Source organism: Bos mutus, chromosome 18 (genome assembly GCF_027580195.1).
Source record: "Bos mutus isolate GX-2022 chromosome 18, NWIPB_WYAK_1.1, whole genome shotgun sequence".
NCBI classification, from domain to species: Eukaryota; Metazoa; Chordata; class Mammalia; order Artiodactyla; family Bovidae; genus Bos; species Bos mutus.
Window position 1 is genome coordinate 54,158,783 of NC_091634.1, and position 13,750 is coordinate 54,172,532.

A 13,750-nucleotide genomic window follows, 5' to 3' on the forward strand; every position below is an offset into this window, starting at 1 on the left:
CGGCATCAGTCCTTCCAATGAATATTTAGGGTTGATTTCCTTTAGGACTGACTGGTTTGATCTCCTTGCTGTCCAAGGGACTCTCAAGAGTCTTCTCCAGCACCAGAGTTTGAAAGCATCAACTTTGTGTCACTCAGCCTTTTTTATGGTCCAACTCTAACATCCATACATGACTACTGGAAAAGGCTCAGAGGTTAAAGCGTCTGCCTGCAATGCAGGAGACCTGGGTTTGATCCCTGGGTCAAGAAGATCCCCTGGAGGAGGAAATGGCAGCCCGCTCCAGTATTCTTGCCCAGAGAATCCCATGGACGGAGGAGCCTGGTGGGCTGCAGTCCACAGGATCGCAAACAGCTGGACACGACTTCACTTTCACTTCCACTTTTGACTGTATAGACCTTTGTCGGCAAAGTGATGTCTCTGCTTTTTAACATACTGTCTAGGTTTGTCATGACTTTTCTTCCAAGGATCAAGTGTCTTTTAGTTTCATGGCTGCACTCACTGTCCATAGTGATTTTGGAGCCCAAGAAAATAAAGTCTGTCACTATTTTCACTTTTTCTCCTTTTATTTGCCATGAAGTGATGGGACCAGATGCCATGGTCTTAGTTTTCTGAATGCTGAGTTTTAAGCTAGCTTTTTCATGCTCTTCTTTCACCTTCATCGAGATGCTCTTTAGTTCCTCTTTGCTTTCTGCCATTAGGGTGATGTTTTCTGCATATCTGAGGTTATTGATATTTGTCCTGGAAATCTTGATTCCAGCTTGTGCTTCATCCAGCTCAGTATTTCCCATGATGTACTCTGCATATAAGTTAAATAAGCAAGGTGACAATATACAGCCTTGATGTGCTCCTTTCCCGATTTGTAACCGGTCCGTTGTTCCGTGTCGGGTTCTGACCGTTGCCTCTTGTCCTGCGTGCAGGTCTCTCAGGAGGCAGGTCAGGTGGTCTGGTGTTCCCATTTCCAAGGCTGGGCTGTTGTAAATAGTGCTGCTGTGAACACAGGGCCACATGTATCTTTTCAATTTACAGTTTCGCCTGGGTATATGCCCAGGAGTAGGACTGCTGGATCAAATGGCAACTCTATTATAGTTTTTTGAGAAACGTCCATACTGCTGTCCATAATAGCAGCACCTGTTTACATTCCCAACAACGCTGGAAGAGGTTTCCCTTTACTCTACACCCTCTCCAGTGGTTTTTGTGGAATATGAAACAATGGCCTTACTGACTGCTGTGAGGTGTTGCCTCAGAGTCGCTTTGATTTGCATTTCTCTAAATAACTAGTGGTGTTGGGCATCTTTTTGTGTGCTTGTTGGCCGCCTATATATCTTCTTTGGAGAAATGTCTATTTAAGTCTTCAGCCTGTTTTTCTACTGAGTTGTTTATTTTTGTGTTGTTGTGTGAGCTGTTTGTGTATCGTGGAGATTAAGCCCTTGTGGGTCACATCATTTTCAAATATTTCCTCCTGTTCCATAGATTGTCTTCTCGTTTTGTTTGTATTTTTCTTTTGCTGTGAAAAAGCTTGCAAATTTGATTAGGTCCCATTTGTTTATTTTTATTTCTATTGCCTTGGGAGACTGACCTAAGAAAACACTGGTATGATTTATATGACATAATGTTTTGCCTGTGATCTCTTCTAGGAGTTTGATGGTGTCCTATCATAGGTTTCTAAGTCTCTAAGCCATTTTGAGTTGATTTTTGTGCAATGTGAAAGGTTGTGTTCCAACTTCACCAATTTACATGTCCAGCTTTCCCAGCACCACTTCCTGAACTGACTTTTTCTCATTTTAAACTCTGCCTCCTTTGTGGAAGATGGATTGACTGTAGGTGTGTGGGTTTTCCTGAGCTTTCTGTTCTCTTCCCTTGATTCATTTGTCTGCTTTTCTGTCGTATTGCACTGCTCTGATTACTGTAGGTTTGGAGTATCGTCTGAAGTCCGGTAGGGTTATCCCTCCCGCTTTGTTGTTCTTCCTCAGGATTACTCGGGCCATTCCGGGGCTGTGACGGTCCATATAAACAGAAGGCGTATTTGTTCTAGTTCTGTGAAAAAAGTTATGGGTAATTTGACGGGGCTAGTATTAAATCTATAGATTGATGTGGGTAGTATTGTCATTTAAAAAATATTGTTACAATCCAAGAGCATGGGCTCTTTCCATTTTGGGAACCCTTTAATATCCTTCATTAACGTTTTGTGCTTCTCAGCATATTCGTCTTTCACCTCCTTGGTGAGATTTACTCCTAAGTTTGTGTTTTGTTTTGATGAGATTTTAAAAAGGATTGTTTGTTTACCTTCCCTTTATGATATTTCGTTTTTAGTATAAAGAAATGCAATTATTTTCTGTATGTTATTCTTATATTCTACTACCTTGCTGAATTCATTCATCAGTTCTAGTATTTTTTTGTATGGAATCTTCAGCATTTTCTATCTATAGTATGATGTTGTCTGCATATTATGACGATTTTACTCTTTTCCTACCAATTTTAATAACTTTTACTTCTTTTTTTTCTCTGATTACTGTGGGTAGGATTTCCAGTAGTGTGTTGACGAGAAGTGGTGAGAGTGGGCATCCATGTCTTGGTCCAGATTTTAGCCAGAAGGCTTTCAGCTTCTCAAGGTTGAGTCTATTGCATATGGTTTTGTCATAAATAGCTTTTCTTGTGTCGAGATACGTTCCCTCTGTACCCACCATTGTAAGGGTTTTATTGTGAATGGATGAATTTTATCAAGTGCTTTTTCTGCATCTATGGAGAGAATCACGGGCTTTGGTTGATGTAGTTTATCACATTGGTTTACATATGTTGAACCATCCTTGTGACCCTGGGATGAATCCAAGTTGGTCATAGTGTATGACTTTTTTTGGCAGGAAAGTAGGGTTTATACAGGTGGGCATGAGTAAGGAGGGGACAGGCCCAAGGCTCTCATGAGTGGGTGCAGGGCCCACCATTTGTTCTGAGGGCATGATGAGGGATGGGATGTGACCTCACTGCCGTCTGGGATGAGCTGCTTTTCTGCACAATGTTTTCAAATTCATCCACATTAAACTTAGTAAATCCCCAGTTCTTAGAGATGTGGCTCTTCTGGAGACCAGGGAACTTGAACTTGGCCCCCCATGGAGGGCCTTAATCACAGGTACCTTGTTGCAGATGGTAGCTTGGTGCAGATGGACATGATGAACTGGGCAATGTGGACCCTGGCCAGTGTGCCCTGGGGCTTTCCAAAGGCACTGTGCACACCTGTCTTGAGTCTAGCCTGGGGACAGCATGCCAGTCATGCATATCCACTGGAAAGGGCTGTCTCCAGGCCCCTTAGGGCAACTGGAGCAGGCCATCAGGCTGCATACCCTTCTGAGGCTGCCGTGTGCAGCCATCGCACACTGGGCCCCATGGAGAAAAGAGTACAGTCGGCTACACTGGCTGCCGTGGCTTATGGCCTTTCCTGTGTATGGTTGGCTTCAGTTTGCTAATACTTGGTTGAGATTGGTTGGATCTGTAGTCAAGAAAATGACTATCCTGTAGTTTTCTCTTTTGGTGGAGTCTTTGGTTTTGGTATCAGGGCGATAGTGGCTTCATAGAATGTCTTTGGGAGTGTTCCTTCCTCTTCAGTCTTTAGGAGGAGTTGGAGAAGGATCGGTATAAGTTCTCTGTAGGCAGGCCTGCTTTTACATTTGTACCGGCCAGACCAACACTTCCAGTGTTTAAAAAAGAAACATACAACAGAGTTAGCACTGCCTTTCCCTGTCTTGGTCACTGCCTCCCCATCGACTCAGTCTGTGTCTTGACTTTCAGATGTCCCTTTCAGTCGTTTTGTACTTCCGCCTCTCTGTATGTCTGTTCCACGCAACATGTAATATTGTTTGCGTTTTTTAAAATGTGTACAAATGGTGTCACTGAGTGCACGTTTCTGCATTTCACTTTTCTCACACTTTTCTCACAGTGTGAGAAAGCATTTGAATGTATCCATGTTGTATGTATGTGCTGAGCTCCATTCTGCGTCACCTTCTTATACTAATCCATCTCTCAAATATCCTACATTTTCCTGTATATCCGCCTAGTAGTTTGTGGTTTTCCTTTTTTTTTTCTTTGCTGTTTGTGTTGTTAGCTCCCTTCACTCAAATTATACTTGTGCGATCCATCCATGTTGCTTATAGCTCAGTCATTTGAGGTTGCTGTGTGTGCTCCATTGTGTAGGCACAAGGTTAACACATACAGGAGAGGGACAGCAGGACCCTTCTGGTTTTGCCTGGTGTGAAACGGCACTACAGTCTTGTACATGTTCTTAGGGGACACAGGGATGCGCTTCTAGCAGGCACACTGGTGTCTCACAGTATCCGTAGGGGACTGTCTCCAGGATCTGCCCTGGATTCAGCACTCTCAGGACGCTTAAGCCTCATAGTCCGCCCTCCGCACTCATGGAGTCACCACCTGCTCAGCCAGTGTGGACTGCAAACGTGGTACACGATCTGAGGTTGGTTGACTCCACAAATATGGAACTCACGGATTATGGAGGGCCAACTGTATGCAGGAGTAGAATGCTTGCTCATAGGCTGTGCAAGCGGTAAACATCAGTAGAGAGTCAGATGTCTTTACAATGTAATTTGCTACCAAATTACACAATCACCAGTTGCTCTGCATTCTTGCTAAGAACTGATAGTACTGTTAAGACTTTCCAATTTTTGCCACTCCAGTGTGTTAGTGGTATCTTCTTGTGGTCTTAATTTGCATTTTCTCTTACAAATAATGAGTAAGCATCTTTTCATTTGCCTACCACCCATTTGGATGTACTTTTATGAGGTGGTTATTCATGAAATACCTTTTACCCTAAAGGATGATCTTACTGACTTGGAGGGGTGGAGTCACATATTCAATGAGACTTTTTGTCAGATAAGTTTATTAGAAATTCTTCTTCCACCCTGTGGCTTGCTTTTTTATTATCCTCACTGTATCTTTTGAGGAGCAGCAGTCATGAAGGCTAGCAGAGTCTAGTTTCGCTGCCTTCCTTGCCAGGTGAAGCCTTTGGTATTTTGTTGAAACTTTTCCCTACTGTAAGGCTGTGATACTGTTTGATCTTTTACCTCTTGATCTGTAATCTAACTTTGGTTGATATTTGTGTGTGGTATAAGGTCAGGGTCAGATTTCATGCCTGTTAGTGACGTTAAAATAAATTTGCTCAACAGTTAAAAAAAAAAAAAAAAAACCAGGAAAACCGGTCAGTACTCAGAGCCAGTGACCATCCTGTCTTCACTGGACACAATCTGGGTTTCTAGGGATAAGAATCATCTGAACTTCTCACAATGAAAGGTGTAGAATCAGATAATCAGGACCACCAGGTAGCCTAACTGCATGTTCTTCTTTGACTTGTCCTTTGAACCAGTTATGACAGTTTAATCATTCCACGGTTAATGAAGGGGTTAAATAAAATTAGGTGTTCACTTAGCATCTTTATGAGAGTTATGACGTTATCCACTTTTAAAAAGTGACCTTTCAGCAGTTTTAATTCATCCTTTGTTCTTTTCTACTCTCCGCGTCTCTTCTACTGCAGGGCTTTGTCACAGACTCAGGTTTTGGGCCAGGGTGACTAGTCCAGTCATCAGAGGCTGAGGATCAGGGTGGGGCAGAGTGGCCTCCTGTGCACAGGACTTGATGACAAGAAAACACAATGACAGTTCTGGTGCGCCCTCGTGCTTAGTGGAGAAACAACAGGTGTTTTTACTAACATCATTGCATGACTAGCACAAAAAATTCTTCCAAAGACCAACAAACTGCAGAGTTGTCATGTATTAACTTTAGAAACTTGGGTTTCTACATGGAGTGAGGTTTTGCTTAAAGAAAGACTAGTAACCGAGGGGAAAAAGGAAAGGACAGAAAAGCATTATTTTTTTTTTTATGGTAACTGTGTCATCGCTGGCAGGCCTATATCCTAGTTTATAGAAGAACAAAAAATGAATAGTTTTTAACAACAAAAAATGATTCCAGACAGACTGCTAGTAATCTATTGAATGAGATAAAGTTTTATTTTTTTAAACTGTGATACAGCCATTTAATTCTCACATTAACAACAGCCAACATTTATGTGATACATTCACATGATTCTCTGTCTACACACAAGCACACACTATTTATATAAAAAATAAATTAAGCTTTAATAATAAACACACGTTTACAAGTGCAGCTTTTTAAAGCCTATTGAGAAATAAGTATGGACATTTCTGAGACAGGATCACCATGGAACTAGTTCTTCAGGAAGAAAATATTTTGAGAATGAAAAGCCTAACACACAATCAGTGAGTAGTTTTCAAATGCCAGTTTTATAATTCTGCATATTTCTTAATCTAATGATCAGCTTTCTGTTGGTAAGAATATAGCTTTGAGGATTGTCTCCAAAAAGCTGGATATCACCTATTTGGAAAGTTCGTCTACACTTCTAGAAATTAAAAGAACTAGAGCCCCCTTTGTCCACCCTTCTTAAGTCCAAATAAAACTCACCCTTGGTGGCCCTGGATCAGTCTCCTTAAAATGTTACGCTCAGAGACCTCCTGACTTTGGAAAACTCGTGGGTCCCCGTACACATTTCTACACTGATGTCTAATGATTTCATCCTGAATAGTTGCAAAGGTGTGTGCAGTACATGGTAGATACTGCATCTTCCGGTAAAATATTTCCATTTCCCTTTAAATTTAGCCAAAGGTTCTAAATACACTTGGTGATAGACACTACCATCCTTTCAAAAAATTCTACAAACAAGGGAATTTTTAATGGTAGGAAGTGCCACATTTTTTTTTTTTTACTCATTGAATTTGTATCTTTATTCTACTTTATAAAATTGTAGCTTAATTCTTCTTGGCTTATATATTGTTTAGTTACATATCTGTAACAAAATTACACATCCTACCTACACTAATCATTTAAAAAGGCTCCACATATTTTAAATTTCTTCTGAACTCAGCTTGTTTAATAAACAGAGCACACATTTAATAAAGAACAAAACACAGTAAAATTCCACTGGCAACGTAATGCGTCAAAGAAGGCGTCTACTTTGGTCCTTTGCTCTCTGTGTAGAGTACTATTACCTTTGGCAGAACGGCAGCGATACAGTGTCGATTCTGTTCTCCATTTTCAGTTTTACAAATGGAAATGAGAATGATCCTTTTTTGACACAGACAAATGAGAACAGAAGGAGTTAGTGGTAGCAGGGTAATCTCAGGATACTCAGAAATCTGGGTATTCCTTCAGTTTTGTTGAAAGCAAGGAACTGGAAACCACCAGCACTGGAGGAGGACCTGTATCCTGTTAAGAGGCTTGCACTTTCCAGACACTATACTCAACTGTATCTTGAGTCCTGCTCTAGAGTAAGACTGAATGTGGGGAGAAGACCTACTTCCTTCTGTAAGGGGAGAAAAGGGCATTTTCTCACACTGATGAATCTTTGGATAGAGTGCAACAGGAAGTTGAGGATCTGAAAATTGATCCGCTGAAAAAATGAGTCTGTGGCTCCTTGGAAAGCTCTGGTAGACTGCTAGGGGTAAGGCTGGCCCAGTTTAAAAACCACTGGCCTTGGCTTAAGTTCAGCTCTAACTACATGGTAAAGCATATAAATTATTAGATCATGTCACTGTCTTTAATAAAGAAGCAGGTCCTCAAATGTGTTCCTATGTAACTAGTCCTGTAAGATGTTTCTTGGCAAAAGGGTTCTCAGATCAAACTTAGGAAATGTGATATTCTAACCCCTCTTCAGTGTGCACGTTAGAATAGCCAAGTTTACAGCTGAGAAATTAACTTTGTCCAACCTAAATTTCCCAAACTCAAATGATCTAACCAGCTTCATCTATTTCGTTTTCCATGTAGTAACTAATGTTCACCATTTCCTTTATTCAGTAGAATAAAGACAGTTGTGCACACAGGCAGTCGTGGCCTGACTCCATCAGTGTTGCTGCCATCTTTCACAGCGTTCCTGTCACTCTCCTGCTGGATCTGAATCGGCTGTGCTCTTTACCTGGCTGTGAGAGCACAGTCTCAGCTAGGTATTTATACTCAGGTTACGTGGCTTCCAGGCAGACTCAGGGAAGAGCAGCGATGTCATCTGTGCCCCTCTTTCTCTCTCTGTGCATCCTCATGGAGAGACTCCTAACACCAACACGACCAGATTCATGTGTTACCCTATCATGGGGAGAACGGTGGTACCAAGGCAAATACCCAGTGATGCTGAATCGACATCACTGTAGCACCTGAGAGGAGGAGCCAATCTTTCGGGGCGAGGGTTCTTCTCAGCACCATGGAGAATGTCAGCACCCCCCTCAGCTGCTCTGCTCCACTCCACTCTGCGAGGATGTGGCTGGGTGTGGATTCTACAACACAGCAGCTGAACAGATGCTGAGCCTTCTGTCTTCTATGCTGCTACTTCATCATTCCTTTGACAAAGTAGCAGATAAATGCATTTTAAGCAGAAAGGGGACCCAGATCTTAGCTTTTGAGCTTTTAAATGGAGTAAAGTGGGAAAGTGTTATGTCCTTTACACACCCCAGGCTGCAAATAGGTAATGCCATCGACACCTGAGCTTGTAGGGAAAATGACGGAGCCAAAAGCAGCTTGAGCTGAGGCTCCACAGGCTGCCTGGCCAACAGCTAACAGGACACTGTGCACTGTGGCTGCCCTGCAGTGCCCAGCTCAGTGCCTGTTTCATCTGAGCGTTCTTGAAAGGTGCTTTGAACATTTTTACCACCAGGAATACTCATCCCTCGGTTGCCAATGCCAAATAAACTAGCAGCTTCGACTCGGGAATAACTAAGAGCCCCACCTTGGTCAGTCTGCTCTCGGGTGTGTTCTCCTGGCCTCATGGGAGGAAAATGCGTTCCTTTAGAAGCACATGGTGAGGTGCCGTGAGGCCAGGATAATGGCTGTTTTTTCCTTAACATTTTAAACACATGGTCTCCCCTGATTTTACTGCTTGCTGTGTGGAAGTCCTCAGTAAATGTGTGTGGAATGGAGGAGGGGGTCTTCTGAGCGCACAGAGCAGGGCTGGCTTCAATGGACTCTTCTGCTGATACAGGCACGCTAAGCTCAGGACCATAAGGGGAGTGGGTTTCTAGGACCCAGTTCCATCCAAGTAAAGCCCCTAGGCCGACTGTTAGTTTGTTCCTCCCAGCATTTTTTTTTTCCTCATAGGTAAACCTCTTTTCTCCTAAGTCAGTTCTCAGTTCACTCTGTGTTGTGCCTCTGCTGACCACCCCCGCCCCCCACCTTCTGCGCTTTGAAAAAGCCTTCCTAAAGCATCACATGTACAAATCAGTAAATAGCATCCCAGGATGTAGACGAGTATCGCCTTGTCCTCGGTGGCTCTGCCCCTTCGGGGGTGGCTGCACCTGAGATTTTCTGTCATTCCCTAAAGCTTAGCTCACTGCTTCAGGAAACGGGGTCACCCAGGGAGCCCACCCTGTCTCACCCCATGTGAGCAGTGAGTGAGCCCGCGGCCCTGTGGCTGTGCAGACCAGGGAGTGGACAGGCCGCGGGGGTAAGAAGCTGGCCAGTCCTTCATGGGGCTCTGGTCTCTGACAGGCTTGTAAGTCAGAAAGCCCCCAGCTTGCCACCCTTGACCCCACTCACCCAGCAAGTCCCTGTCCTAATGAACGGCCCACCCCACCCCTCATGTGCGGCTGCAGGTGGGTCCAGCCACCAGAAGGAGTTCAAGTGCTCTGAGCTGGGGCAGGACTGGGTCTCCTCTCCAGGCCTGGTGAAGTCCGAGGCCTTCAGTGTGAGATCATTTGCCTTTTAGTTCAGATCTTTTCAGAATCTAATGAGTTAGTTCCTGACAGACCCAGCTCATCTTCTGTAGAAGTCAGTTACCTGGGTCTTTAGAGGCCAGAGAAGGAATCCTGCTCACTCTACAGCTCGTGCACAGAAGGTCACTGATCGAGTTTCACTACATTTATTCAGGGAGGTTTGGAACGTGAGAGGCCTCGTGTGAGCACATTTTGGGATCCTCTTTAGAGACTGTAAGTTAAGAAAGTGTCCAAGATGAAAAGGTTACCCCAACTCATGCTACTTGGGTCTCCACATATGTCATCTTGGTGACAGGCTGGAGGAGTGACGACCTCACACGTGAGCATGTTCCCAGGGTCTGAACAGAGCACACGCTCCTCCATGCAAGCTCACACGCATACACGACATGCTTACACATGGACCCAGCTTCTATGAGTAAAACTTGCTGTTGCTGACTCTCTTCTCTCTTAACCTGAAATAAAACAGATTTCACTGTCATCCATTAGTCTAGGACTCAAGGATACATGGCAGACTTGGGGAAGTGGACCCCAGGCAAGAAACCTCTACAAATCTGTATCCTCACTGGTCTTTGTCCTGGGGTCACTGCTGCTGTGCAGGTGTCATCAAGATGAAATGAGAATAACATGGAGAAGGCATCTCCATGCTGTGTCCAGGGAGGTTACTACTGACATTTTCTTGGAGATAGTTTTGGTGGAGCAAGACTCTGGCATACCTGGCCGTCTGTCCTTAAGTGTCTGCAGCACAACTCAGAGCCCCCCTTGTTGGAAGTTGGGGGGATTCTGCTTTAATTTAGGACCCTGGACAAGCCCAGGCTTGGGAGGGCGAGAAGGGCTCCTTAAACAGTAGTGGTCATTGCTTATTTTCACTCTTTCCTGGGCGTGCTCAGGAGGACAGTTCAGCTCAGGGAAGGTGCAGATGCTTGAGCTCTTAGTATAAGTAACTGATGGAGCCAAGAGAAGAGGGGTCAGGGCTCAGGCTTTCTGAAGGGGGAGCCTTGCCCTCCGCCCTGGCCCAGGCCTGACCTCACAGTGGCTGCAGGCTGTGACCCACCTGCGGTTGCACTTCTCCTGGTACAGCTGCAGCTGGTTCTCGTTGACGTTGAATTCTCTGACCAGGGCATCGCGGGTGGCACTGCGCAGGTTCTGGTGGGTGTCGTACAGAAAGAGCTGGTTGTTCAGTTCTTCTTGCCGCCTCCGCAGCTGGCGGCAGGAGGAATACAGCTCCTCTTCGCTCTCCTGGAGAACAGAGGGGACGACAGCCATGGGGAGACGTGCCGCCTGGAGGGGAGACTGCAGGGAGCACGGGGCAGACCCGATCGTCTGCGGGGTTCCCAGAAGAGCCAGGGCCTATCTTATTCAAAGCAAAAAATGGTGCTTTTAAAAGATCTCTAAGGGATGGCTACTCAGGAGGTCAGTCTAGTGCTGTTATACCGATGCAGTGGACCGAGTGAGAGACTCCAGTGCCTCCAAAGCGTACGTGGATATACACAGGTGGGCTTCTGCTGACGCTGATTTCTACAAGTGGACTCTGACCATACATTGGTCTGAAATATTTTTCCCAGGTTAACGACCTAACAGACTGCTGTGGGCACCCGCCCCCCCCGAGCAAACAGGCAGAACTCTAACTTTGGAGGTGGGGAGAGCGAGGGTGAAAGTTATCCTGACCACTGGCAAAGGTGCCGTGGAATGAAATGGCGATTGTCTTTGCACAAGGGGTGAAGATAAAGGGACAGTCCTTACTAACGGACGCAGCCAGTGAGTGAGGCACTGAGAAGGGCCAGTGCCGACTGTGCTTAAGTGTCTACTCTTCCTCGAAGACACCAGTTTTCCTTCCTGCTAATACTAAAGCGAAACAAAGCAAGAGCCATGTTGACGTCGCAACACTCAGCTACAAATGGTCCTGTCACCTTCTCTCCACCTGACAGAAAACAACTTCTTTAGACTTCATATATGTAACGACTGTTTGTGATCTGTTTGTCTGAAATTCATCTTTTCTGCTAATGCTTATATAATTGGAGGCCTTCATCTCTGTTTCTGAATCCCAAAGGATTTATAGATGTTACATAATTTAGTCATTAGTAGTCCATATGCATGTGATATAACAAACATCCAGGAAAGTAAATAAAGCATATATACAGTTTAGTGAGTAACTATAAAGCAAACAGCGGTGGAGCCACCAGCAAGTCAAAAAGTAGAGCGTTATCCACTCTGCGAACCCCTCCCAATCAGGACTCCCTCCTTCCCTCTTAAAATTTTGTATCAATTCTTTCCTGGCTTTCTTTGGAGTCTTGAGTTATTTCCAAAAAACTTAGTTTTTATATTCTAAAGTGAAAGTGAAGTCGCTCAGTCGTGTCTGACTCTTTGCGACCCCATGGACGGTAGCCCACCAGGCTCCTCTGTCCATGGGATTTTCCAGTCAAGAGTACTGGAGTGGGTTTTCTCCAGCGGATCTTCCCGACCCAGGGATGGAACCCAGGTCTCCCGCATTGCAGACACACGCTTTGCCGCCTGAGCCACCAGGCCAGTCCATTGTATACTAAGGCGATGGTTATTCTGTTTTGCCGTACATGTATCTTTGTCACCACTGTGTTTGCACTGCATTCCTTCTTCCTTACTATGGTCATTCTTTTAGCAAAGTTTATTAGTAGTAAATCAAGTCTTTTTTATCTGAAAATACCTTCATTTTCCCCCCACTCTTGAATGGTAGCTGCTGGATGTAGAATCCCCGACCCACAGCTGTGTCTACGGCCTTGCGAAGGCGCCCCCTCAGCGCTCAGGCCGCTGCCGCTGCACACGGAGACATGCTGCTCCGCGCCAGTCCTCTGCAGGGATCTGTCTTTCCTCCTTTCCACACTGCTGTGTTTATATTGGAGGATGTTTTTCTCTTCAGTGCTAGAAAATTCTCCTCCCTGAATATTTCAAGTATTTTATGTTGGAGCCTCTCATTTTACCCTATTTTTTCCCCTTTTAATATATTTTTCTTGTTTTGCTGTATTAAAGCAAATTCCCCAAACACAATCTTTACATTTATTGTTTCCCTTAAAGGTACCCATTCTGGAATTTCCCACTTACTAAGCTTTAAAGATTCCCCCAACCCAGGATTTTTCAATTTGTATGTTCCAGGATTTCTTTTTTCCCCCAAACTTTAACCTTTTTATTTTGTATTGGGGTATAGCTGATTAACAATGTTGTGGTCGATTCAGGTGAACAGCGAAGGGACTCGGCTGTACATATATTAATACATGCATCCGTTCTCCCCCAAACCCCGCTCCCATCCAGGCTGCCACAGAACATTGAGCAGAGTTCCCTGTGCTGTATATACAACAGGCTCCAGAGATTTCTTAACTGGTCATTTCATTCCTACATGTTTTTGATTAAGTTTTTTAAATGTATGTATCCATTGGGTTTTCTTTTTAAGAAGTATTTGTTTTCAGTTATTTTCAGAGTCACTGGAGTCAGTTCCCTAGCTTCCGTGCTTGCTGGCTGTGTCAGCGTTATTTTCCTTGAGTGCTAAGACGTTCCCCTGCAGCTTCGCCTGGAATGGCAAGCTCCTCCCTCCCTCAGGCTGCACACTGCCCACTGCCCTCTGCCCTCTGCCCAGCCCGGAAAGCTTCTGTGTCTTAACGTGTGTTGTATGTAGGCAGCAGTCGCCTCCAGGTCTATTCAGAAGGTGCCATCGCCCTGGGAAAAAAGGCTTCCGAGGAATTTTTATGAAGCCAGCACAAGAAAACCTGACCCAAAACATCAGCGAGTACCAGTGAGAGAGCCCTAAAGAGAACGGTAACACGCACAGCACAGACGCTCGTTAAACAATCAAGCCTACTGTGTTTCATTATGAAATTCCTTTCTCCTTCTCTTAAGCAAGCAGACACGCCCTTTCTCTGCTTCCCTTCTCCACTGCGTCGTCTCCATCAGCAGCACAAGCGCATCTTCAGAAGCTCTCGCTTCACCCACCCCAGCTCCTGACCCACCCCGCTCGTCAC

General features: G+C 44.7%; 1 protein-coding gene and 1 non-coding gene across 3 annotated transcripts in view; both read right to left on the minus strand.

The window, feature by feature from the left end:
* Window positions 1-3,283: 3,283 nt before the first annotated feature.
* On the minus strand, window positions 3,284-3,414 carry LOC138991923 (small nucleolar RNA SNORA70). Its single transcript, XR_011467814.1, has one exon. It is a non-coding gene; the product is annotated as a small nucleolar RNA SNORA70 (small nucleolar RNA).
* A 2,586-nt stretch (window positions 3,415-6,000) lies between these two features.
* Window positions 6,001-13,750, minus strand: part of PLCG2 (phospholipase C gamma 2) — a 159,984-nt gene continuing 152,234 nt past the window's right edge. For both annotated transcript variants that reach the window (XM_070388654.1, XM_070388655.1), the window contains exons 32-33: window positions 10,819-11,003; window positions 6,001-10,219 (exon numbers count right to left, since the gene is read on the minus strand). In XM_070388654.1, the coding sequence (XP_070244755.1) occupies window positions 10,177-10,219; window positions 10,819-11,003 (228 nt within the window). In that variant the 3' untranslated portion in view covers window positions 6,001-10,176. The remainder of the gene's footprint in view (window positions 10,220-10,818; window positions 11,004-13,750) is intronic.